The 26,401-nt window shown below is 39.6% G+C and overlaps 2 protein-coding genes across 4 annotated transcripts; one reads left to right on the top strand and one right to left on the bottom strand.

The window, feature by feature from the left end:
• The first annotated feature begins 17,914 nt into the window (after positions 1-17,914).
• LOC143589221 (tryptophan--tRNA ligase, chloroplastic/mitochondrial-like) lies at positions 17,915-21,592 on the top strand. Its single transcript, XM_077070053.1, has 15 exons — positions 17,915-17,983; positions 18,345-18,497; positions 18,620-18,707; positions 18,817-18,858; positions 18,936-19,025; positions 19,133-19,255; positions 19,672-19,743; positions 19,861-19,973; positions 20,063-20,084; positions 20,192-20,257; positions 20,333-20,389; positions 20,541-20,587; positions 20,699-20,780; positions 20,895-20,984; positions 21,104-21,592. The coding sequence occupies exons 1-15, from the start codon at positions 17,925-17,927 to the stop codon at positions 21,236-21,238; spliced, it is 1,239 nt and encodes a 412-aa protein (XP_076926168.1). The 5' UTR covers positions 17,915-17,924; the 3' UTR covers positions 21,239-21,592.
• Positions 21,593-22,000: 408 nt separating this feature from the next.
• On the bottom strand, positions 22,001-25,599 carry LOC143589219 (lipase-like). Of its 3 annotated transcripts, XM_077070045.1 has the most exons (11): positions 25,396-25,597; positions 25,274-25,358; positions 23,811-23,890; positions 23,614-23,679; positions 23,435-23,482; positions 23,281-23,348; positions 23,125-23,197; positions 22,893-23,052; positions 22,623-22,819; positions 22,428-22,516; positions 22,001-22,343 (listed from the first exon to the last, which is right to left on the bottom strand). In XM_077070045.1, exons 2-11 carry the CDS (start codon positions 25,341-25,343, stop codon positions 22,136-22,138), a joined length of 1,059 nt encoding a protein of 352 aa, XP_076926160.1. In that variant the 5' UTR covers positions 25,344-25,358; positions 25,396-25,597; the 3' UTR covers positions 22,001-22,135. The 3 variants fall into 3 exon arrangements, with proteins under 3 accessions (XP_076926160.1, XP_076926158.1, XP_076926161.1); XM_077070043.1 differs by having other exon boundaries at positions 25,274-25,599; XM_077070046.1 differs by lacking the exon at positions 22,001-22,343 and having other exon boundaries at positions 22,369-22,516; positions 25,274-25,599.
• Positions 25,600-26,401: the final 802 nt, after the last annotated feature.

The raw sequence follows: 26,401 nt of genomic DNA, 5'->3' as shown, positions 1-26,401 counted from the left end.
TATTGATGTTGCGATCAGCCCATAAAATCACAGGATGTTGCGAGTACTCTTAATCGCAACAATTATGTTGCGAGTGCTTTAAATCGCAACAATGCTGATTACATCACAACAACTCCATTCGCAACATCTCTCATAACAACATCATTCGCAACATCTCTTATAAAACATCAATCGCAACATTACTTATGACTGCACTGTTCGCAACATCTAAAATCCCCTAACCAAATTCGCAACATCACTTCGAAGAAATCGCAACTTTACTTATATCTTACATGTTGCGAAATGATCAGAAACCCTTATATATAACCTAACTGATTAAGGGGCCCTGCTCCGTTAAATTACTTAACTTAAATAACACTTATAGTTCACTTCTGCCCAACGGTGATGTGTAACCTAATATTGTTATTTAAGTCTAATTAAGTATGTCACTTAAAAGTGTATGTCCTAACATTATCAGACATTCGCATGACTTTAGTTTTGCTTAACTTAAACAACACTTCATGAGTTCACTTCTGCCCAATGGTGATGTGGTAGCTTAACAAAGTTGTTTTAGTCTAACTAAGCATAGTCATCTAAAAGATGAGTATCCTAAAATTGCTAGATACTCAAATGACATTAACTTTGCCTTAAATACCTTAAATGTCTCAATTCTGCCCAACGGTGATTTGTTACATTTATGTATTGCAAACTTACCTTGTGCATAACAACTTGATTGTTCCAATTCTGCCCAACGGTGATTTGTTACAATTATTTTCGCACAAGAATTTTATACTTAAATAATACATTTTCTGTCCAACGGTGATCTATTTTATTTAAGTATAATAAAATTAATTTTGGTGTTATACTTAAAATTATCACATCTTCATAATGATCCTTACATTAATGATCCTTCATTAATGATCCTAATTTCAGTCTGCCTTATTAGATTACCCATAACATAAATCACTCTAAAATTCTTCTATAAAGTTTGAATCTCAAACCTAAATCATCCACTCTTATTACAAAACCTAAGAAGAGTTTTGCTTCTAAAAGGGTCTTATAAAATTTGCCCTTTTGAGTCTTGATTATCCTTAAAGACTTGAAATTCTTACTGCTCATTCTGATAAAAGTATTACAGAAAAACACTTGAGCATAATCAGTGGGATAAATAAATATGTCTCTTATGATAATCAAGAACTCCTTACATGATTCCTATCAGGTGAGCAATTACGGATTCTAAAATTCCTAAGACTAACGTTTTTTTTTTCTATGGAAATAATAGAATCAAAACAATTCCTAAGATGCATGCAAAACACTCTAATTCTAAATAAAAAGGTTAATTGGCATTTTTGAATACATCCTAATATTTAATTCCATGACCCATAAACTGAGAGCTTATACATGGAACTTAATGAAGTCTTTTCAGTGTATTACTTTTCCACCAGTACAATTAGATGCCTTAAGAATCAACTATAACACTCAGAAGTACTAAAGGAAACTGAGTGTGTTGCTAGCAATATATGTACAGGAAAAGGAATGCCTAAAATTGAAAATCAAATGTTATTCACCTTATTACCACTAAACCTTAAAAGAGGATAGTTCTAAAGTCTTGAAACAAAATACAAGTACTGCTTCCAGCTCTAAGTTCTCAAAGGGAAAGTCTCACTGCAAAATCATGCCATTAGACTAGGCACGAGCAAAGAGACTATCCATACCTCAAGGGAACAGTTGGCTAAGAAAGGTAGTTACCAATTAATGATATTTAACTCCACTAATATTAATATCCCTATTAACACATGTTAGTTGAGTTTAGTTTTATACGTTTCCTTATCAGAAATCGATAATAATTAAGATGAGAGTCAGTGACTCATTTAATGTTAAGGTTGTAAGAACCATAAAAGCTGTTTTGTATTAAGCTTTATGATACCTTAAACATTCTAGAGTTTACTCAGAATTTAGTATCAATACTAAAGCTACATTTTGACAGTTATAAGGTTTTAAATGACCAAAACAAAGTCACTACTAACTAAAACTATCATATTATCGGTCGTTATTATCTGAATAGAAACCTTATAAGATAAAACTAAGCGATGCTACAAATTTCACAACCTTTTGTTATCATAGAAATGAGAATTTAACAAAAGATAAATGAGACTTACATACTTCATCCATTAAGACCAAAATTTTCATGAGAAATCATGACTCGGTTGACAAAGGATGAATTGCCATTAAATCTCATTCTTAGTGATTTGAAAGCATGTGTTAAATGCCCTAAATATAAACTGGATAAAGGGAGTAAGTGAGGTCCACCATAAGTTAAAATTCACTGCTATTAGTGGAGCTTAGAAGAATATCAACTTGTATCTAATCTGTTTCCTACTGGACAAGTTCTTTAAAGAAATCAATTCATATATACTTATCAGTATTCCTTCTAAATATGTCCTTAAAATTTCTTATGAAATATGGACAATAAGGAAATCAAGTCTAAACTGTATGAAAGTTTCCTATGACATGAATCGCCAAAACTTGTATGGAGTTTTAGAGGCCTAAAAGATCAGTGGGAGCACTGAGTGTCCTTATATGCAAGAGATGGGGGAGAAACAACTTAATCTACCTCATAAAACATCCCTTGTATAAGACACTGCTCCATTATATCTTGTCTCCTTAACATTTAATGCTACTCCTAACAAATTTTGTTGGATACCTAAATATGGGAAAACTTAGATTTCTTACCAAGACTAATTAATATAATCCTCAATTAGAATTTATTGGTCTTCTGATGTTGACCCTAAGCATGCTGAATTCTTACATATTTCTAAGGTCAGTAGGAGCAGTAAAAGTCCTTATCATAACTTGGCTAAGTACAAGACGCGGGGGGAGAGATTGTCGCTTACTTTAACTCCGATTACACCTCTTGTACACCATACTGCACCAACTCTTACATACTTAGAAACTAATATTGCTCCTAATATACCTGAAAATATGAAACTCCTTATAAACCCAATAATCAACTCAGGAGGTCATCTAGGTCTCAAAGGCCTACTAACTTTGATGATTATGTACCCTACCTGACTAAATATTAAATGGATTTTGGAAGGTTTAATGATCCTACCTCTTCTAATTAAACCATTAGTATCAATCAATCTTCTAAAATAGTATAACGTTTGGGATTTGGTTGAATTACCTAAAAGGTAGTCATTACTAAACTAAATCTGAATGAATAACGTTAATACACTAAAGGTATGATTGATTGATAAAGGTATACTCAAGAGGGAATAAATTATCAAAGAACCTAGTTCCTTGTCTTACAAAAGGTTACTTTGAGGATCATCACTGTTCTAGTAGCTTATAATAATTTAGAGCTACATTACATGAACATTAAAACAACTTTCCCTAACACTGGCCTACATGTTCGTAAAATAACCTGTAAGTTCTAAACTGAAGGTTAAGAACACTTAGTTTGTAAGTCAATAAAATCCATGTATGGGTTGATGCAAGAATCAATAATGAAATCATAATGCAACTCTCTTCATCAAGAACTAAGTGGATTGATTTACCTACCTCAAGATGAGTGGGAGCAACTAATGTAAACTTGTCCTTATATAGATGACATTCTTTTGACAAGTATATGTTACATGAGTCAAAGTATTGTTAACGCATATCTTGACCTAATCAATCTCGGAGATACCTCTTATTTAATAGTTATCAAAATACACCGAGATAGACTTATTAGTTTTATATGTTTTACATGAAACGGGTCCTTACACTTGTAACATACAATATTGCTCTCCTTTAGAGGCTAATAGGATAAATGAGATTATTTCCTTATGCATCATTAATTAGATGCCTTAAGAAGGTTCAAATCTATACTCGTTTAGATATTGGTCACATTGCTAAACACTAGACTAATTATTTCTATTGTGAAGCATCTGATAAAATATCACAATATCTCTAAGAAACGAGACACAATAATTTAAAGAAGAAGAAGTGAGAACTAAAAAACGGTTGACTACTAATATTCTAACTTTGTCAACTTCTGGGTATATCCTTATGTCAGCAGACATTACTATCTCATGAAGGAGTCCTAACTAACTGATAACAACGACCTAAGTTAAAATGACATAATATGTTGCTGATCATAACGCAACGTGTCACTAAATGTTGTTGGAAAACTTTATCAGTTGACTCATAATTTATTAACTTCATATAAATCCAATATTGAAGACTTATTGTGATAAAGTCAGCTACCCTTATTTCTTGAACAGTAACAGTTCAAGCGGAGCTGCATTAGAATTCGATACAAGTCTAAATTATTGTTCGCTTATGACTTAAGAACAAATAAAGGAAACTAAACTTTTGTATCAAATGCATTCATGATATGCTTATGGATCCACTAATTAAAGGTCTGTCACCCATAAGTCTCCTAAATGGCCAATAATAGAGACGGGTTTTACCAATGACCAAGCGCAACTGCGTATCGTACTATGAATGATTAATTATTAATTTTTCCTCATACGTTGAAAATTTGTTTTGTCTCTAAATACGTTCATGCATGCCTAAAGACGTATAGACACTAATTATACAAATCAACGGTAAGGGCTTATTTGTCAATTTGATCCTAAAGTTAGGTTTTAAATTTGAGTTGTAGTATGATTAATGGGGGTCCTGAGTCGAATATTGATTCAACGACTGTATTTCTCTGCTGCAATTTGGGTTTAGAACTAAAATGAGTATTAACCTCTGATCAGACTAATCTAATGCTCATAATAAATAATTACTAGGCCAAGTGGGAGAATGTTAGAATAAATATATATTTTATATATGGCCCTTATAATTATTTATCTTATTATTGATCATTGACCTAAATAACCTTATGTTTATAACTGGTAAATCCTTGATGGACGGAATTACCCTTACTAACATTAATAGGGTTTCCCCTTGGGTGTATATATAGAGAGCTTATTAGAGAGGTTAATAACTAATGATGAATAATAACACCATAAGAATCATCCCCTACCTCTCTCCCTCAAATCGTGTTCATCAAGAACACCTAATCTCCATCCTAACCATACACCCTAAAGGGGAACTCGATCAGATTAAGAAGATGTCAATCTCAAACATCACTGGATTAACAGGTATTACATATTTCCTTGTTTACATTATATCATCGATTATAGAAACTGATCAACAGACAGCTCACTGACAATAGTACGAGGAGGAGCACGCTCCAGTACAAAATGTCGCTATCAGCCGCTGCCTACCCACCAACTCCTATCATGGCACGAACGTAGCCCATAGTTGGTGGAAAAGGAATATTATATACAGCTGGCCGTACCTGCTTGGAAACCTACCTTCGGCTATAAATACTCCAACACCTTGGAACGGTATCATCATCTTCTCTCTAGCTATTTCTCTCTATATACACTTATATTCAGAGCAACCTAGTCTGATTCTCACGCCGGAGGGTGGTCACAAGGAGGAACCCCCTCCTTCTCAGTGACGAGCTTACGGTGTCTGTTTTGCAGGTTGAAAATACGGGCGGTTACTGCACAAGGCCCCTGCAGAGGAAAAGCTTTATCCCAGCGAATATAAGATGCTCAGCTCCGCACAACATAGGGATTAGCACGCTTTCGGGAAGAACATAGAATAGTAGAGGATCCAGCATGCGGAACACGGCGATCATTAGAAATTCGTGAATTAGAGATGCTGTAATATACTCTTTCCCATAACTTCTCATACCAGACCAACCCACTAAAATGCAAATAGGGATCAGAAATGTGGTCAATTTCACGAAGAATAAAGAGATACCGTCGCCATCGTAACATAACATATGTATCAACGATTCCAAAAAAGGACAGGAAATTGGATCCATCCCTGGAGGCATAGGCATAGACGAAGAAAGCAGAAACATAGGGGTAGATGAAAGCAGGGATTGAATGAGGGATGAATCTTCTGAACTGCTTGAGAGCTGGAAGATTGGGATATCTCGTCTGTGATCCCTGGGCAAGAATAACCATCTTTGCCGGACCTAACCCTCGTGGGAAACATCTACTTAACCCTAAGATTATCCTTAATCTGTCGGGGTCACTTAGTGTTTCTTCATTGGCGTCATCCGTGCATTAAGCTAGAACTCTTCTTTTTCTCAGTTTTTTCAAACTTCTTGAAAGATGGTTAAGGTTACTCCGATGCCAAAGCCACCGGGTAACCAAGAAACTCCGGTAACCACAACCCCAGCTACTGGGGGGAACACCGGTGAATACACGATTGTTACGAACACTACCCCGGTTACCCAAGCCGGGGCAAGTGCAGTAAACAATCCTCTCCTGGGATTCATTGATACCCAGTTGGGGAGACAACAGACGAGACTTCCCCGACAAACACCAGAACAAGTTAAAGCTTGGGCGGAAGCACGTCAGAAAGAATTCCAAGCCGAGTTGGACGAACGTTTACGTTCACTCCAACAGGCCAATGACAAATTCGGAAGCACTCGACAACAGCTCAACATGAGCAATGATTGCGAGTATGTGGATGATGAAGATTGGGAAGAATCTGACAGTGACGCAAACCCACGTCATAAGGCGAAAGGGAAGCGTAAAGAAGCAGACTTCCACTCGAGAAGAAATTTCGAAGAAACTTTCGAACCAAGGAACACGGGGGGAAACCCACGTGACTTCTCCAAAACTTTCAGACCAACTGTTGCGAATGCGGAAACGTCCAAATTTGCAAGGGACATTGCGGAAGCAATCGCTCCAAAGAGTGCCAAACAGATGTCCAACATAGGCACTTACGATGGCAGATCTGGCCCGGACGATCACATGAACAGATTTATAGCGGGGGCAACCGTCAGTAATTGGACGAAACCCACATGGTGTTACATGTTCCAAATGACGCTCGTCGGGAAAGCCAGAGCGTGGTTTGATCGTCTACCGGTCCACCACATCTACGATTGGGCAGACTTCCAGCACAAATTCAGCCAGCACTTCAGTCAACGAAGAAAATATACTGAAGAGCAATGGACGATCCTCAACTGCATCCGAGAGGAAGACGAATCTTTGCTAGACTTCATCACTCGCTTCAACTCAAAGAAGCTAAGTCTGGGCACTATTAGCGAAGATCTTGTTCGCGCCGCTTTCATCCAGGGCGCTGAGTACCCAGAGCTTATCCGCACGTTGACAGGTAAAGACGGCATGCCATCCACGTGGGATGCCATCATGACGGCAGCTAAACGCTTTGCCAAAACGGAGAAGCAACTGGGTAGAAATCTTCCCCAGAGCACAAACCTCTACACTCAGAGAACAAGAGAAAACAACGTCCGTACTGCCCGACAAAACAAAAAGAGGAAGCTTGGTATTTGGCAGTCAAGGGTAAACTTTGACACCTCATCCAACTCTCGCCCTCTCTTAGGCGGAAGAGACAACATGCAGTCGTCGAACCAGAATCCCAGATGGACGCCATCACCAAAAGCGTCACCGAGATATTTGCCACCGAGAAGCTCCCATGGCCAAAGGCTCCAATAATCCGACAGCGTCAAAACGCTGATCAGAGCAAATCCTGTGACTTCCACGGGACAAAAGGCCATACCACGGAGGAATGCACATCCTTGAAGGATGTTGTCGAAACATTCGTCAAAGATGGGAAACTCACACACCTCGTGGCGTCAATCAAGAACGGAGGGAGGAAAGACAATCGGTACAAGGGCAATGGACGGAAGCCCATCGACATCAGCATTCACATGGTTCACGGCAACATCAGAGAAAGAAAACGAACAACAGAGCCAAGTGCGTGGAAGGAAGCAGAAGTGCGCTTCCCGCGTGTGCCAGGGGGGCCAAACAAAGAAGGCCCCATAGTCATCAAAAGCCAGCTGGGGCACTACATCACCTCCCGCACCCTTGCTGATAATGGCGCTTCATCAACGGTCATGTATAGGCAGTTCTTCGACAAGCTAGACGACGAAGACAAAGAACGCCTAGAAACAGTTTACGCCTCGATGGAAGGGTTTGACGGCAACATAAACACCCCCTTGGGAATCCTATCTTTCCCCGTCACTCTCACGGACGGGAAGTACTCCCGCACAGAAGACGTGGACTTCGTTGTAATGAGGAAGCCACACCACACATACGACATTCTCTTCGGGAGAGATGGGATGGCAAGATTTAATGCCGTGGTGTCTTCGGTCCATGGTATGATGGGATGGCCAACAGCTGAGGGCGTTGCTATGATCACGGGCATCCCCCAGGTATGCATCGCATCTGTCTCATCTAAACCCAAACCAAAAATGGCTAAACCAACCACCTCTGAGCCAGAAGAATGGGCCTTCAATGGCAAATACCCTGACCAGGCCGTTACCATTGGCCCAACGATCACTAATCCCACACGCACCTTACTCAAACGCTTGTTGCAAAAAAATGCCGACATCTTCGCGTGGACACTAGCTGACATGACTGGTGTACCTCGAAGTAAGGCTGAGCATAAGCTCAAGTGTGACCCGGCGTTTGCGCCGGTTATACAAAAGCGTCGCGTAACGGGTGCTGAGCAGGCTAACGCGTGTAGAACCCAAGTCAAGGAACTCCTTGACGCAGGCATCGTACGCGTTAGTAAATATCAAACATGGGTTGCAAATCCCGTCATGGTACCAAAATCCAACAAACGATGGCGCATGTGCATAGATTTTAAAGACCTAAACAAAGCATGCCCCAAGGATTGTTATCCGTTACCTGAAATTGACCTTAAGGTAGATTCATTAGCACCGTTTCGCCTTAAATGCTTCCTTGATGCGTATAAAGGGTACCATCAAATCCACATGGCTGTTGACGATCAGGATAAAACCGCATTCCGGACGCCCGATGGCACATTTTGTCACCAAATGATGCCATTCGGACTAAAGAATGCCGGATCCACATACCAACGCCTGATGGACAAAGAGTTTCATGCCCAAATCGGGAGGAACTTGGAGGTTTACATGGATGACTTGGTCATCAAAAGCCTCGAGCCAGAGGCGATGTTGAAAGACATCGAAGAAACTTTCAACACGCTCAGAAAGATAAACATGAAGCTCAACCCAAGCAAGTGTTCCTTTGGGATGGAAGATGGGAAGTTCTTAGGAGTCATCGTTACCAAAGATGGCTTCAGGGCGAACCCCGAAAAGGTTGAAGCCATTATGAAAATGGAATCACCTACTGCCATCAAACAGGCTCAGACACTGAATGGACGACTAGTTGCACTCAACCGCTTTTTGGCAAACCATGCGGATAGGTCGTTCTCATTCGTGTCAACATTGAGAAATTGTTTAAAGAAAACGCACTTCCGCTGGACACCAGAAGTGTAAGCAGCCTTTCAAGAGATTCGGTCACGCTTGGTCGAACTCCCAACACTCACAACACCAGAAGTGGGGGAGGAATTAATTCTCTACCTCTCCGCCACATACAGAGCAACTGGGGCAGTCCTACTAGTAGAACGAAAGGGCATCCTGATGCCCATAGACTATGTAAGCCGTCTTAACAGACGTGGAAACCCGGTACTCCACCCTGGAAAAATTAGTCTTAGCGCTTGTACAGGCTTCACGCAGGCTAAGACGATATTTCCAAGGCCACCCAATCACCGTGCTCACCAACTTCAAACTTGCAAACGTTCTAGGCAAACCCGCGTTGTCGGGGCGCCTAGCCAAATGGGCAATTGAGTTGGGAGAATACGCGATAAAGTACAAGCCAAGACCAGCCATAAAAGGCCAGGTCTTGGTCGACTTTATTGCAGAAGTCCCCGCTTCGCGGGAAAAAGAGTGCCAGGAAGAGGCTCAACCCTCTCCAGCACAAGACATTAGCGATATCTGGCGACTATACACTAATGGAGCAGCCAACAACGAAGGTTCAGGCGCAGGGTTGAAACTAACTAACCCAGCAGGCCAAGAATACACTTACGCTATTCGGCTGGATTTCCCAAGTACGAATAACGAAGCGGAGTACGAAGCATTCTTGGCCGGATTAAGAATTGGGCGTAAGATGGGGGGTGAAAAACTTGGAAGCCCACGTGGATTCCATGCTAGTAGCCAACCAGATAAACAGGACGTACACGGCCGTGAACGACACAACGGCCCTGTACCTCGCACAAGCAAAAACCTTTATGCGCGATTTCAACGATTGCAAAGTTGTGCACATCAAGCGAAGCGAAAACAAATCTGCGGACGCGCTAAGCAAGCTTGCATCGTTAGCCTTCACCCACTTGGGAAAGGACATCCGCGTTGAACTTCTTGGAGCACCATCAGTCCCGCACAAGGAAATTTGTGTCATCCAAACCGGCACGGAAACATGGATGACGCCAATCATAAATTACCTTGCGACGGGTGTACTACCAGAGTCAAAGACACAGGTAAGAAAGATACGCTGTAAATCACTGAACTATCAACTTGTTGATGATATACTTTACAGGCGTAATTTTCTTGGTCCACTCCTTAGATGCGTTGACGACCAAGATGCCGACTACCTCCTAAGGGATGTACACGAAGGCATCTGTGGAGTACACGCAGGTCCACGCGCAGTTGTAGCTAAGCTAAACAACGCGGGATACTTTTGGCCGGGGATGCACACGGATGCGCTGGCCTACATCAGAAAATGTAGGTCCTGCCAGCTCTACGCACCCAACACGCATCGCCCGAAGAACGAACTTGTTCCAGTCACTTCTTCATGGCCATTCCAGAAGTGGGCCATCGATGTTACAGGCCCATTTCCCACAGCAGCAGGGAACGTTCAGTTCCTATTAGTAGCCATCGACTACTTCACCAAGTGGATAGAAGCAAAACCCCTAGCCCAAACAACCGCAAAACATATCAAAAAATTTATTTGAGAATTTATTATTTGTCGTTTTGGACTTCCACAGTATTTGGTGAGCGATAACAGCACTAACTTTGCTGACCAGAAGCTACAAAAGTGGCTGAAAGAGCTTCAAATCACCCACACCTTTACCTTAGTGGCACACCCGCAGGGTAATGGTGAGGTGGAAAGAGCAAACAAGAGCATCGTCGACGGCATAAAGAAAAGACTCTTGGAGCATAGATCCGGCTGGGTGGACGAAGTTCCACATGTCCTTTGGGCAAACAGAACGCTGAAAAAAGCAAGCACGGGCGAAACCCCATTCAGCCTCACCTATGGCACTGAAGCCATGGTTCCAATCGAGATTGGTCTACCCTCACCAAGAGTCATAACTCAACCAGAAGACAATGATGCGGAAAGACGGTTAGACCTTATGCTGACCGAAGAGCGCAGAGACTTAGCCGCAGCGCGTGAAGAGAACTACAAGCGACAAATGCAAAAGTACTACAACACGCGGGTGAAACTCGGCAACTTCAATGTCGGAGACTACATACTACGTAACAACGAGGCTTCGAACCAGGAGCACCCAGGAAAGCTGGCCCCGGTCTGGGAAGGGCCATACATTATTAAAGAAGTTCTGGGAAAGGGCGCATACCGGCTCGAAAGGCTCAATGGCACCCCCATCCCAAGAACATGGAATGGAGCTCAATTACGCAGATGATACATGTAGATCAATTCCAAACTTGTAACGAACAGGCCTAGAGCCACTTCTAATGGAAATGATTCTCCTTATCACATTGATGCTGATAGCCTTACCTTTATACTTATGATCTGACCACACTGATATGCCGGTATTCACCGCATAAATAAGTGAGGGAGGAAGTAAGTCGTTGAGTGTGGAAAGCGGCACAACCCGCATAAACACAAATAAACATTAAAAATTTCTAAGGAAAAGATGAGGAAAACCTCCACGCAGGTCAGATATAGTTGAAGTTTGGTCATCCTACTAAGTGAAAGTGACGGTCCTACCCACACAATCATGATAGAGGAAACAGAACATTAACCTATTATCTGACACGCGTCGAAAAGTTAACTTATTCAAAACACTTAGAAAATTGCTAAGTTAAACTAAAATATGTATGAGTAAATCATATAATGTTTATAAGGCAAGGCATTAACAAAACATTTATATTCACGATAAAAGCTGTTCAAACATTACAAAATGGCTAGGTATCTACCCGCCTACAAAAAGTGCATATCTATCCTAACGGCGTGGAGGAATCTCAAGATTCAGGCTTCGGGACCACTCCCTCCAAACCCACTTGAACCCGCACCATCAGTTGGCTGCGGCTGTTCAAGGAAAGCTTTGAGAACAACTAGCCCGTCATCAGCAGCAGCAACTTCATTAACCTTTTCCGCAACCGGATGAGAGAAAGCAGCATACTGGTTCACAGCTTGGTCATAGGCAGCCTCAGTATCAACATCGTGTAGAGGAAATTTGGAAGGCGAGATGCCTTTCTCTGCAAATCCTAGGCCAAGTAAGAAACCAACTTTCTCTCCATCCTCATGAGAAGCATTGAGGGCTGTGCTCATGGCATCATCATAGGACGTGTTCGCGAAAATCCGATGCACAACCTACTAAAAAAAAAAACTTTTCTAAGTATAAAGAAAAAAAAAAGCAAAAAGCAAAGAATAATGGAGCTATGCGTACCTGCGGCAACGCTTCTCGTAGAAGCCAATCCTTATTGGACAGAGCCTCTTGAAGGGTAGCTTGAGCTTGATCGCGTGCGCGTTCGGCCTCATTCTTGTTTAGGTTGGCAAGCAACACTTCCTTGGCAGCAGCCTCCTCAACGCCTTTAAGCTTGCGCTCAGTGCGATCAAGCACACCCTTCTGATCCAAGAGCTCCTGTAGCTTCTTGGCGTCCTCCAAAGCCAAAGCCTCATGAGCCTGCTGAAGCTTCTCCAGTTTAGCTTTCAGTCCTTCATTCTCAGCGCGTAGAGGCTCAGCAACAGCTTCAGCTTTTGTGGCCCTTTCAGTCGCATTACGCGTAGTTTCCTTAGCCAACCTAAGTTGTTCATTAACAACTTGGGAAGCCTTGGAACGGGCCTCATGCCTAGCTTGCATTTCGGCCTCAAGATCCTTGAAGGCCTTTTCTCTCTCAGCAGCGGTGGCGGCAAGCTTCTTGTTCTCTTCCCTTAGCGATCGCACCTGAGCCCCCTCCAAGCTACGCGCAGTCCTTAACTTATCGTTTTCACGACAAAGTAATTCGACACGCGGCTGCATCCGGGCGAGTAGAATTCGGAGCTCAGTGGACAACCGGCCTTTCTGGTAACTAGCCATTTCCTCCCCCAATGCACCACTTGGAGCGGCATGGCGCGTCCAATCGACGCAGTCTGCAGCCGTCCTGAGAGTCGTTCCTCGGCGGATATTCCACCTTGGGGCATAGACCTCATTGGAATCTGAAACTGCAACAATAAAAAAAAATAGTTAAGAAAAAATGACAAGGATGGATAACAGGCCAAAGTAACCCCATGCACCTGTAGGGTCGATAACAGGCCGATAGCCGCTAAACCCATCACCCGAACCTAAAGGATATCCATCCAAGAGGTCAAGGAGATGGGAAGGAGGCAAAGATCGGACCCCCTCATCAACAGAGGTAAGTCTAGAGGTCCCAACTCTAAACATACCTGAAGAACCGGCCAAGGACGAAGTAGTCGTTGACGCCGAATGTGACACCGTAGAAGCCACAGAGGTAGAGACCATCGGAGATGAACTCATAACCGTTGCAGCCGCTGCAGATGAGCTCATGGAAAAAGTCACCGCCGGTCCGGTGAATGATGTAGTAAATATGGCACTGACGGCTGGCGAAGAAGTTGAACTGCTCAACGCAGCAACGAAAGTAGACGCCATCGTCGGCGCAGCAGCCATGACAGACGACGTCATTACCGGAACAGTTGCTTCAATAGTAGAAGCAACAGAAACTGACGCAGCCGCCTGGGTCATCGCCTCGGATAGGTTGACCAAACCTATCGTCGTGGGTCCTGAACCAACTCCTCCCGCACCACTCTCTTCAAAATCAGATAAGTCCACTTCTGCATAAAGAAAAACCTTAAGATGTCAAAAACAAAGGCGGAAGGAGATGCGGAAAAGGTACACAAAAAGTACACTTACTGGTTTTCTTGATCTTGAAAGCCCTGATAGGCGGAGATGGACCCGATGAAGATGACCTCTTCACGCTAGTTACCTTCGCAATGCTTGGCGAGTTGGAAGTGACAGTCGTTGTCTCAACCTCTGAGACAATAGTCTCGTCATCATCACCAAGGTTCCTCGCCGCCTCCTCACTCTCAGTCTCGGAATCAGACTGATCCCCCAAGTCAACGAAGGTAGCAACCTTCGTTTTACCCTTCACGCTAGCCGCCCTCTTTTTCCTTACAATAAAAGGCCCATTTGCGGATCCCTCATCAGAAGATGACAAGATCAGAGGAATTCCAGCAGAAGTGTGAGCATGAAGAGGACGAGGATTAAAGAACTCATTACCTGGCCGAGTGGCGCTTAAAATCTCATGGCCTGGCGGGTAGACCTCTACGAACCTATCCGCAGTTTTCTCTAAAACGGGCAACTCGTTCTCATCAAGATCACGAGTACCCAACCGCGCTGGACCACCAGTCTCCCGCTGGTGCAAAAGCGACAGTAAGTCGTTCCCCTCTGAAATAAAAATGATAACAATGTTAGAAGGACAACCCTAAACAAACACAAAAGACGGGGCATACCATAAGGAATATAGTTCAAACCGTATTCAAGAACGATGGTTATTTGCGGCGTCCCGGACCCGGCATCCTTCCACACGCGACTCATCCCAAGCATGACCATCCCAGACTCCGCGAAGCGATAAACAGGAGTCTGAATCTGGGAAATCTTGGTTAACCACTCCGTCTCCTGGTAAGTGGAAGCCGGAAGATTAGGAAGTGCCCTCCCATTCTTGAACGACATCGCAATGGGAACGACACGAGCGGAAATGTAGAAAAACTCACGCTTCCAAGAGCGAAGACTACGCTCAGTAGTACAGATCTTCAAACCCTTGATCCGAGTGACAAGGGTATACCAACCCTGGACGCACCTCCAGGTATAGAAGGTCATCAGGCGGTCGACTCGAGGCTCGATATCCAAAATACGGCACACCCATTCGAAATGGCGAACTTTAGCAATTGTCATTGGGTGCACCTCTGTCAAGTGAACACCGTGTTTCTCCAAAACACGGTATACGAACTTCGTTAATGGGAATCTTAGATTCCCATATAGGAAGAACGAAGCGTAAACCCCTATCTTGCCCTTAGGGGCGTCGTATACCGTCTGGTTGGTCTCCGGGAACTCCGGCTCATAGGCCTCCAGCATGAATTTCTTGACGATGTAATTGTATACATCGACAGAAAGAGTACACTGACACTCGCCAGCAGTACTCTTATCGTCCTTATCGGACGTTGACGTCGGGTTCTCAGGGAAAACGTCGGACTCTTCGACATTAACCTCTGGGTCATGAGAAGAAGAAGACATTTTTTAAATGTTAAAGAATGAAAGAAAGCGGTTTCAGGAGAATGCTCGCCGGAAAAGATGAGAATTCGCCGGAAATCGCTTAAAAGAAAAGGAAGAGTGAAGTGAAGATAATGGACGAAATACACCCTCTCCACCTTATATACTCATCGCAATGAATGCGATGAATTTAATGCGGATGAGAGAGAAAGCGTAGGAGCAATGACACGACGACACATGGATAAAGCAAGCTGGAAACAGATGTCAAAAAGGCGCGTGCCATAAAACTCGAGCTCACGCGCCTGAAAAAGCGCTCAGATTGACCGCATGCCGTCACGTCGTCACAACTTCCTGCACATCCTGAAACCGTCAGAAGACGGCAACGTCCTCTCAGCCGTTTGGACTGTCCTTATCCTTTCACCAACCCTCTGAATTCAAAAAGATTCAAAAGTATGAGGGAATATACCCCCTTACCTTGGAAAGCAAGAAACCATAAGACAAGTGCGGGTACAGTGTCAAGGCGAAACCCTTCACATACTTAGCACTTGCAGGGAATTGAAGCCAAGAAGATCGATCTTATGGGCCATGCTTGCGGAAAGAGAAATAACACCCCCGCATGGCGGGAACGTTGAGAACTAGATTGTTTGAAGCTTCAAGGTGGAATTGGTTGTTTAACATAACTGATCACTATGTCTAAAACTACCAAAACCTCGTGGAGAATCTACACAAGTGAAACTCGAAGCTCCCTACTTGGGAAGAGGTTACATACCTACCCGCATCATACCCAAAGATCAGGCAGAAAAGTCGGGAATTTTCTGCAAGTGACATTAGAAAAACTGCGGGAAGAATCCCCACGGAGAACCTTAAAAACGAAAACCCCTTTTAAAAGCCCCTTGCTTAAAGTCCAAAAGTTCCCCTCACTTATTAACAATTCATGAGAAGAACAATGGACTGGGGGGACTTGAAGAGGTAGGTTCCCGCAAAGCCCAGTTGGACCCACAAGACTCACCTTGAAGAGGTACGTCTACGCAAAGACCAACTGGATCCGCAGAACCCACCATGCTCAGAGAGATGAAGACCTTACACGCAGTAAGCCAGCTGTCCCCGCAGGAAAGCCTCCCTTGGTACAGTACCCTGCCTGTCCCCGCAGCTGTGGATACAAGCCAAGAAGGAAGGCTACCCGCACTAACAGTAAGGCTACACGCATAAGGCACTAACTCTTATACTTCAGTAATGTCACCTGAAGAAGGAATGAGCAGGGCGTGAATATTCCCGCCCAAAAGAGCCAGTCCGTACGCTTCTAAGAAGATCTTTTGTACTATACCTACCAAGATATGGACAAATAGACAAGATCTGACAAAATCAACCCATGAACCAATCACAAGGTGACAGCTCACTGACAATAGTTCGAGGAGGAGCACGCTCCAGTACAAAATGTCGCTATCAGCCGCTGCCTACCCACCAACTCCTATCATGGCACGAACGTAGCCCATAGTTGGTGGAAAAGGAATATTATATACAGCTGGCCGTACCTGCTTGGAAACCTACCTTCGGCTATAAATACTCCAACACCTTGGAACGGTATCATCATCTTCTCTCTAGCTATTTCTCTCTATATACACTTATATTCAGAGCAACCTAGTCTGATTCTCACGCCGGAGGGTGGTCACAAGGAGGAACCCCCCCCCATTCTCAGTGACGAGCTTACGGTGTCTGTTTTGCAGGTTGAAAAGAATAACCATCTTTGCCGGACCTAACCCTCGTGGAAAACATCTACTTAACCCTAAGATTATCCTTAATCTGTCGGGGTCACTTAGTGTTTCTTCAGTGATGGTATAATTTATCTATAAAATATTTTAATATTACTAATTTTGACTACTTTAGTAGATGACAAATTGTTATCTTATATATTTTCTTTTATATGCATTTTAGTATTTTACAAAAGTTTAGGGATTTTACATAGCAAACTAGAGGTTGAGAGATTTTTGAATGTCACTTTGACGTGCTTGTAAACCTTTAATATAACAAAATTGGGTTAGAGTCACTCCCGTGAAGCAAGAAAAAACATATAACTGTTTTTTCTTTCATAAAACTAACGTTTTATAAAATTTGAAGTATGAAATAGATAACTACACTTGATTAAAAAGGATAAACTTTTATTATTTTTAGTTTTTCATGGGTTTCATAACTTCATATACTCTTTCTAGAGCCGCCACTAAGTTATTCGAGCTCAGATTGATAAAAAAAACTTGAAATGAGCCGAGCTAAACTGAACCTGGATCTCAAATAAAGTTCATTTAGTTATCAAACCTGAACAACCTTGTATGAAACACTCGCTTAGACTTGTCGAGCCTGAGCCATGTTTGTTTTCAAATTTTACATCTTTTAGACTTCTATATTCGTTTTAAATTGCCCAGTTAAAGCTTGAGCCTTGAAAAAATAGTTCGGAACGAGCCAAACTCGAGCCTTCGTACCTCAAAACAAGCCGATCTCGATCCAGTTGAGCTGGGGTTTGGCTCGACCCAGTTACACCCACAACCCTCTTCACCATCATCATCATCATCATCATCATAATATCTTCAAAGTCTTAATTGAAAGATAGATTATCATCGAAGATGGGGCGGTCTCTTGTCTCTCAGTTCCTCAATCTTTCAAATGCCTGTCCACGCTTCACGTATTTATTTCACTCTTTCATTACTTGTTTTTTATTTCATTTTAGCAAATTATACTACTTTCAATCAATCTAATTGGGGATTGTAAATGATGTTGTGCTTCGTATATAATCTGTGAAATGTTTATTTATAACAATATTAGCAGTGAATAATATACTACAGTATTATTATGCTCACAAGGTGTTCGATGTAATGCCTCAAAAGAGATTAACATGTGTATACAATGTTAAACAGGTGTTCTGGCCGACCCGAGTTTTCGTTTATGCTATGTGTGTTGTAACTTTTGTTTACCTTTGAGTTTTGTATGTTACTGAGACAAGTCATTTGTGCCTATGGTTCTTAATGTTGGTGATTTTGGAACAGTTCACGTGGCATTACAAGTAAACCGCAACGAACGTTTCTGAAGATTCGTCATAATCATCTTCCGGTTATTGGAGGTGTTAGTAGTCACCGATGCTATTGCAGCGTGCCAGACACTGAGCCTGCTGTGTCAGAGGCTTCCTCCACTTCTATAAAGTAATTATTTTGTAATCTCAGTAAGTTATAAGTTATAACTTTATATATATTTATATTTTTCTGTGGTTATATAAAGTTCTGGTCGTGAATAGTGTTCACTTCTTTAACATGTGTTTTAACAGGAAGAGAATTGTGTCTGGTGTTCAACCAACGGGATCCATACACCTCGGGAATTATCTTGGGGCGATAAAAAATTGGGTATCACTGCAGGTAAACATTTAGTGTATTTATTTATTTATGTTTTTATTTGGTTTGATGAGGTAATTGACCTTTTGAAATCAAGTCATGTGATAATTTTCTGTTTTTTTTCCTCTTTCAGGATAAGTATGAGACATTATTCTTTATAGTGGATCTCCATGCGGTATGTGCGCTAAAATAGACACGCTTTGTTCATTATAGTTTATTTACTATTAATATTTGTTTTTGTCAATTTAACAGATAACTCTACCCTATGATGTCCAACAACTGTCTAAAGCAACTAGAGATACTGCAGCTCTTTATTTGGCATGTGGTATTGACACCTCAAAGGTCATTTTGTGCTTCTTTTGTTGATATTTTATTATTAAGTATTGTTTCATCATATTATTTTTACTGCGTATCTATATATTTAAACTGAATTCCAATTTGTTAGACAGGCCTCTGTATTTGTGCAATCTCATGTTCGTGCTCATGTGGAATTAATGTGGCTGTTGAGCTCTGCTACACCAATCGGTTGGCTAAACAGAATGATTCAGTTTAAAGAGAAATCACGAAAGGCGGTGCGTCTTTTGTCGTATGCAGCTCAATCTCAACAAATTTTGTATTTTCATAAACGTTTAGTGTGTACATCGCTACAGAAATTATATCATTTCAATAATAACTTTATTTTTGAATTAAATGGTTTAAGAGGTTTTATGCATTAAGGATACACTTTGGGCGACTTTTGATTCGCTCGAATCGTTTGACCCATTAGAAATAAAAACATAACCCTAATTGACTCATTCAAAGCAAATGGGTCAAAATAGCCACTTAAAATTGTTACTTTAGCTAGTTAACCAAAATAAGAGTGATGAAAATAACATGTGGTATGCACATTAGTGCTTTATAACCATTCGCATTTTACTATCCTTCAATTCTTTTTTTTATTATTACAGTTTTGAAATTAATTATGGTTCTTTTATTTTGCTTTTCAAAGGGTGATGAAAATGTTGGGGTTGCGCTTTTGACCTATCCCGTGTTGATGGCTTCAGATATTCTTTTGTACCAGGTGAAGTTTCTTAACATCCCATACACAATAGACCATCATTAACTTTCAAAGTTTATTTTTGGAAATTACGATTCTACTGTCGTCTTTGTTTTTAGAAGCTGTGCTTTTTGTTTGCAGTCTGATTTAGTTCCAGTTGGTGAAGACCAAAAGCAGCATTTAGAATTGACACGAGAGCTGGCTGAACGCATTAATCATTTATATGGTGGTAGAAAATGGAAGAAGTTAGGAGGGTAAGAAAAATAATAATATAGGTAGTTAATGTTAATTATTGGTACAAGTCTACAAAGCTTGTTGACTACCCTTTTTATTTTGTTTGCAGCCGAGGCAGTTCAATCTTTAAGGTGAAACCTATGTTTGATCCTAATAATTACTATTTATTAGTATCTTCATTTTTCGTATCTAGGTGGAACAAATACAATTCTCGAATCTTTATTTTTTACTTTTATAGGTTCCCGAGCCCTTAATACCCCCAGCTGGAGCACGGGTGATGTCACTTACTGATGGTCTTTCTAAGGTACTTCGTATTGAGCTACACATAAACAACTTGCACTTATAGTCGATATTTAATATTATTATTTTAATTTTGTAGATGTCCAAGTCTGCTACTTCGGATCAGTCTCGTATTAATTTGCTCGACTCAAAAGATGTGAGTGGGCCTGGTGTCAGTTTTTCAGTTTTCCATCTTTCGATTATTTTTATAGTGGACAAATGAACCTTTGATCAATTAAATATTCATTTTATAACTCGTGATTTGATATAATTGTAAAGTTTCTACCTTTATATTGACTTCATTTTAGGCAATTGCAAACAAGATTAAGCGGTGCAAGACAGATTCTTTTCCTGGGCGAGTTCTTTAAAATACTCCTTTTTGTCATCTTTTTAAATGTTTTGTGTTATTTGGGTATAATTGATGGATTTGGTAATATGTTCTGACGTGTCTTCTATACTCTACTAGGCTGGAGTTTGACAATGCTGATAGGCCCGAATGCAATAATCTTCTTTCAGTATATCAAATCATTACAAATAAGACAAAGGAGGTAATCGCTTTAGTTTTCATATAATTCAACAGTATTATGTGTATTTTATTTCATTTTGAGCATTGAGTCATCAATAAAGTTGGGATATTTAAGTTTTACTGATTTTTTTTCCAGGAAGTTTCACACGAATGCCGGGATATGAACTGGGGCACTTTTAAAACTGTTCTTACTGATGCTTTAATCGATCATCTCCATCCAATCCAGGTTTATATTCACTATGTGCTTCAAAGATTAAACCTTCTCAAATTATAAGCTTTCTTTGTGAATCAATTTTTAAAAAAAATATTAATGTACACAAGTCATAAAATGTTACTTTTTTGCAGACACGATACGAGGAAATTACATCTGATCCAGGTTATTTGGACCAAGTTTTAGCCGAGGGTGCAAGCAAAGCGGCAGATATTGCAGATGTGACTCTTGGTAATGTATATCAAGCAATGGGATTCTTAAGGAGATGAGAGCGGATATTATAATAAACAAAACTCAAGATTAAGACAGTCATCATACATTGATGCGGATTTTCGTATTTTACTCTGCAGGAAAAGCAAATTAATAGGCATACTGGCATTCTTTTTGTGCATTTATTTTAATGTATTGAGTCTAAAAATGTTTTTGACTTGGTCGGTTGGTTGGTGATTGTTGTGGCTAAGAGCCTTTTTGCATTTAGGTCGAATACAAAGTTTAGGACTCTCCATTGTAACAATGCTTCTTAACTCCACATTTTATATATGGTCAAACTTAACTTATGATTCCTGCTTGTTGGCTTGGTTGTATCATATCTATACATCATCTTGCTAGCACATTGTAGCTTGTTTAACCAATTGTTTTCTTGAATATGTAGAGGTGAATAGTTTTTTTTCTTTTCTTTTATACTTGCATAAAAAAAAGAACTTTTTTAAACCAAGTGTTACAAGACTTGTGTGTAAAAAAGTTCATATTTTTTCACCATTTGCAATAAGTTAAAGATATGAATTTTAATATGATCACTGGTCACTAAGACATTTTTATTGATTTCTAATAAAAACAGAAAGATAGATTGTAAACATATGATCATAGTAATTATAACAGAATTAATAATGCAGTAACACAATGGGTTTGACGATAGCCGTGTTCGGTTTGTAGTTTTTGAGAAACTAAGTGGAAATGTGAGGTGATAATACTAGCAACATCAATAAAAAAGTTTGGAACCCAATCATGCATTCTTCATAGCTTCAAGACTGAACACAACACATAACATGTTTTCAACATGTTTACTGTCAATACATAAAAGAGTAACTGTACACCAACTGACCAACATATTTACACCGCCCAACTAAGACACACATAACCACCAGTACACGCACTGATCAATACGATCACTGGTCGCTAATTTCTCCTTCGTTTTTCATTCTTAAGATAAACTTAGAAGGAACTCTTGACAGCACAAAATTACCATAACCGTCTACTTTCCCATACAAAGCAAGATTAGGGGCCATCACGATCCTGCATTTGCTAGACGTGTCACACCCCATTTCGACACCAAAGTATGTCAAATGGTCGGAAATACTGTTCCCAGATACTGATCTGAAATATTCACAAAATGTAGTTCATAAACAGGTTTTCAAAAAATAATATAATGTGGTTTTAAAATAAACTGTTGAAACCTACCTACTACAATCAGGATCTTCACCAGAATCATCACAGATCTTCTCGACTTCATAAATAAGAAACCCTAATCCAAGGTTATAGACCCACACCTGCATATTGGAAGAATATAATACCATTAAAACACACTACTTTGATAAAACAAACAATATAAAGTAAAATAAATGCTAAAAAGTCAAGCAAGTCAAACAAGATTACCTCTCTTGGGAAGTGATGATATGTCTTCTGTGGGAAAAACTGATAATAAGGAGGCAAATGCGGGACCATATCGTGTTCGTGTGTCACTCTAAACGTATTTGGTACAACACTGATATAATATGATGCAAAAGCAGCATTGCCAATTCTAGGTTGTCCGAATGTCATAACTTGAACATTCTCGGATCCATAAATAAGCTGTAAAATGCAAATAAATCACTTGATATAGATCTAAAGGAGGTTAAATGGTTTTAATATTTATCATACTTACAGCAAGATCGAGTCCACAAAATGCAGCCATTGCTCCGCCCATTGAATGCCCTGTCACCATAATTTTGAGATCTCCATATATTTCTCTTGCTCTACTAACACCATCAAGAATTCCCGACCGTACAACTGTATTGTTATAAGCATTAAAAAATCCATGATGCACCTGAAAATTGAGAAAAAGATGAAATAATGATTACACGAGCAAACACGGTAAGAAAATAATTGCCATGTGTACCTTGCCATCAGTGCACCCGGGATAATCAAAATCGAGCTGTTTCCAGAATAGATCTTCAATCCAATTTTGTATACTGGAATCATAAAAATGTTATTCGAACATGAAATTGAGGTTTTAAACTCAATCATATTTATATATAAAATTATAATTATATACCTGGTTTCTTGAGTGCCTCTAAATGCTATAACGATAGCATCAAGATCATCTGCAACCCCTACAAAGGCCTGCAATCAGTATTTAGTCACTATATACAGCTGTGGGACCCGGAAAAGATTATGACATAATGAAAAAGCATTATAAAAAGATGTACCTGCAGGCAGTTTTGAACATCAACAATGATCTCTACAACTTCAAATCCCTGATTCAAGATAACACCAACCATGAGCACTGATTTAATCGATGTTTTAAGTTCCACAGAAAAATAAATAATCGAAACTTTATTTTCTTTAAAATCTCAAAACGTAGTCTAGCTAATGCATCAAGAGATACCTTGGTTAGGCCATCACATCTTGAACAAGTCCATGTAAAAAGATCGGTTAAATCTGATATGTAAACCTGCATAGTTAAAGTTAACTTTTTAGTTATAACCAATGAATGCATTCAACTTAATAAATTCACAATGTCACAGTCATATGGTAACTTATTTATTTGACATATTATCATTTTATAGTGCATAATGAGCTTACCGCAGAAGCATATTCCACCAGAATTGTGGCGAGCGTGTGATTGTAAAGGGGCGAGTGAACCTTATGCATGATTTCAAGTCCTGTGCCCATAAAAAAACTTATAAATTAAGTAAACCCTAAATAATTTCAGAGAAATATGTCCTCAAATCTTTTATCCACATTATCCAATATACAATCTACCAATTGTTGAAGGTATCATCGTTACTAGCTACCAATGATTGTTTTCATTCCCAATTTCCTGATATTTAATTGTATAAAACCTAGGGCTATAAAACTAACCGAACGTTCAGCGAAATGTATGTGAACAGTTCAGATGGAAGTTTGTTTACATTTGTTCGTTTAATAAACGGACGGACATAAACAATAAATTACATCAGAAAATTAAATGAACAAGAACATGGGAAAAAGTCGTGTTCGTTCATCTATGTTTGTGAACAGTCAGCGACGTGTTCGTATATGTCTGCTAATGTTTTGCTCGTTTACATCCATTCATGCTCATTTGTTTATGTTCCTTCTTAAAGACTTCTATTACTTATATTTCATATATTTAGTTTATTACCCAAACATTTGAAGTTTGGTGACCAGGATCGATAAACACAAAACCGAAAAGTTTAGATCATAAGCTCGATCTTGTAATTCTCATAGCTCGAAAATTACAATACTTAAACTCCTATCGATATAACCCACAAGCTCGGGTATATATACTAATTTAGATTTTAAAACCCAACTAGACTAGAATACAAATACCATAATCATATTCAAATACTAATTGGTAAAAACACATCTAAATAATAATTAATAAATAAATTCCTTGTTGTCCAAGTCATTGGCTCGACTTGTTCACCAAGTAATTTATTCCATGTAAACCAAGTCACGTGCTCAACTTGATAAACAAGACACGAACTCATCATAGGCTCGATGATTCGGCCCAACCCGCCTCATTGACTCGAGGACGGAAATTAAGTCCAACAACATTTAAAGTTTTAAACTTGGGTAACTTAGACCCTGCCCGCACTTTTCCTGATAACGATAATTATGATTATTATGTTAAGTAATTATTAAGTTAAAGTTGATTTATCTTTTTGATGGTTATGTCTAAAGTTTGGGATTAAAAACGTTATTTCATATTTTCAAATTAGTATATTCGTTACGAAATCTTATTCGGTTTTGTCTCCGATCAACGAACGAAACGAACAAGGCTTCGTTCAGTTCGGTTACGGCCTAAATAAAAGTTAAACCTAATGAGGTCAGAAAAGGTAAGTAGGCAGTCATCTACAATAACCTCTCAGCAATTTACAATTTATGTACAAGATAATAATAATAATAATAATAATAATAATAATAATAATAATAATAATAATAATAATAATAATAATAATAATAATAATAATAATAATAATAATAATAATAATAATAAAGTAAATGGATTATTATTATTATTATTAATTAATTAAAGTAATTACCTCTTGCAGAAGAACCAACAAAAGACAGACACATTATAATCATCAGCAACATCCACCATCTTCGCTCCATATAACAACCAACCACCTGCAATTGATACAGAAAACAAGATAATCTATCTAACCCTAATTACCAGATCTTGATGCAATTACAAATTGGATTGAAATATTGAGGTTTTGGAGAATTTATTAAAGTGGGTAAGCAGAGATTTAGGAGAATTTGATTAGAGTAATAATTAAGGGAAGAGAATAAATCAATGGCGTGTGTTCGATGATCGTCTACAAGATGACTGCTATTTTGAATGAATGAATGGTTAATTATTGTATTTCGATACGTTACTATTTCTTATTATTTAAATATGGGGTTGCTACCATCAAAAATCAGTTCTTGATAAATATCATCCAATTTGTTGAATACTTATCTTTATTTCTTTCATTTAAAAAAAACTTTCATGGTAACATACATATCTTTTTAACAACGTTTCAAATCACTTTTAAATACAACCCCTTTTTTACTCGGTAAAACCCGGACGGTCGTAAAACTCAAATGTTGTCGTCTCAAGCATTGAATTGGTACGTCGATGCGAATGCTGTCGGTTTCGGTTATGTGTGTTATAAAATAACGAAAAATATATAAAAATTGAGACGGACCAATGGAGGTGGCGCCGGTCGGTAAAACTCGAGTGCTAGTAAAATCGACCATTGTCTATTTCGGTCGTTGAGGTGTTGAGTCTACGCAAATTCGGTCGGATTCTGTCACGTTTGTGACGATACCATAACTAAAAAAAATCGGCAATCGGTCGGTTTTCGTTACGATATTGAAACTAAAACAAAACGCGATGAGTCTATGTGAATTCGGTCGGTTTCGATTACATTTGTGACGATACCGAAACTAAACACAAAGGTTGGTAAAACTCGGTCCAAGTAAAACTTGAAAGTTGTCGGTCCTGGACGTTGCTACGGCGAGTCGATGTGAATAACCATCTAATTATCAAATTTAAAAGAAAATGTGTGGTATGTTTTGATGAGTAGTAAGTTTTGTGAGTGTGTTAAATGTTGGTTTTTAATATATATATATATATATATATATATATATATATATATATATATATATATATATATATATATATA

Source organism: Bidens hawaiensis, unplaced genomic scaffold (assembly GCF_021521415.1).
Source record: "Bidens hawaiensis isolate Kalapana, Puna unplaced genomic scaffold, B.hawaiensis_p1.1 tig00037278_1, whole genome shotgun sequence".
Lineage (NCBI taxonomy): Eukaryota > Viridiplantae > Streptophyta > Magnoliopsida > Asterales > Asteraceae > Bidens > Bidens hawaiensis.
The sequence above is the reverse complement of the archived record's forward strand: the minus strand, read 5'-3'. Positions and strand labels throughout refer to the sequence as shown.

Excerpts from the sequence above, each read along its gene's own strand:
- LOC143589221 (XM_077070053.1), top strand. The coding sequence starts at position 17,925 with ATGGGGCGGTCTCTTGTCTCTCAGTTCCTCAATCTTTCAAATGCCTGT. Across the intron at positions 18,859-18,935 it reads TTATAGTGGATCTCCATGCG|ATAACTCTACCCTATGATGT; the intron begins GTATGTGCGCTA and ends TCAATTTAACAG. Across the intron at positions 20,588-20,698 it reads AAGACAGATTCTTTTCCTGG|GCTGGAGTTTGACAATGCTG; the intron begins GCGAGTTCTTTA and ends ATACTCTACTAG.
- LOC143589219 (XM_077070043.1), bottom strand. The coding sequence starts at position 25,343 with ATGGAGCGAAGATGGTGGATGTTGCTGATGATTATAATGTGTCTGTCT. Across the intron at positions 23,680-23,810 it reads TGGTGGAATATGCTTCTGCG|GTTTACATATCAGATTTAAC; the intron begins GTAAGCTCATTA and ends TTAACTATGCAG. Across the intron at positions 22,517-22,622 it reads ATCATCACTTCCCAAGAGAG|GTGTGGGTCTATAACCTTGG; the intron begins GTAATCTTGTTT and ends TCCAATATGCAG.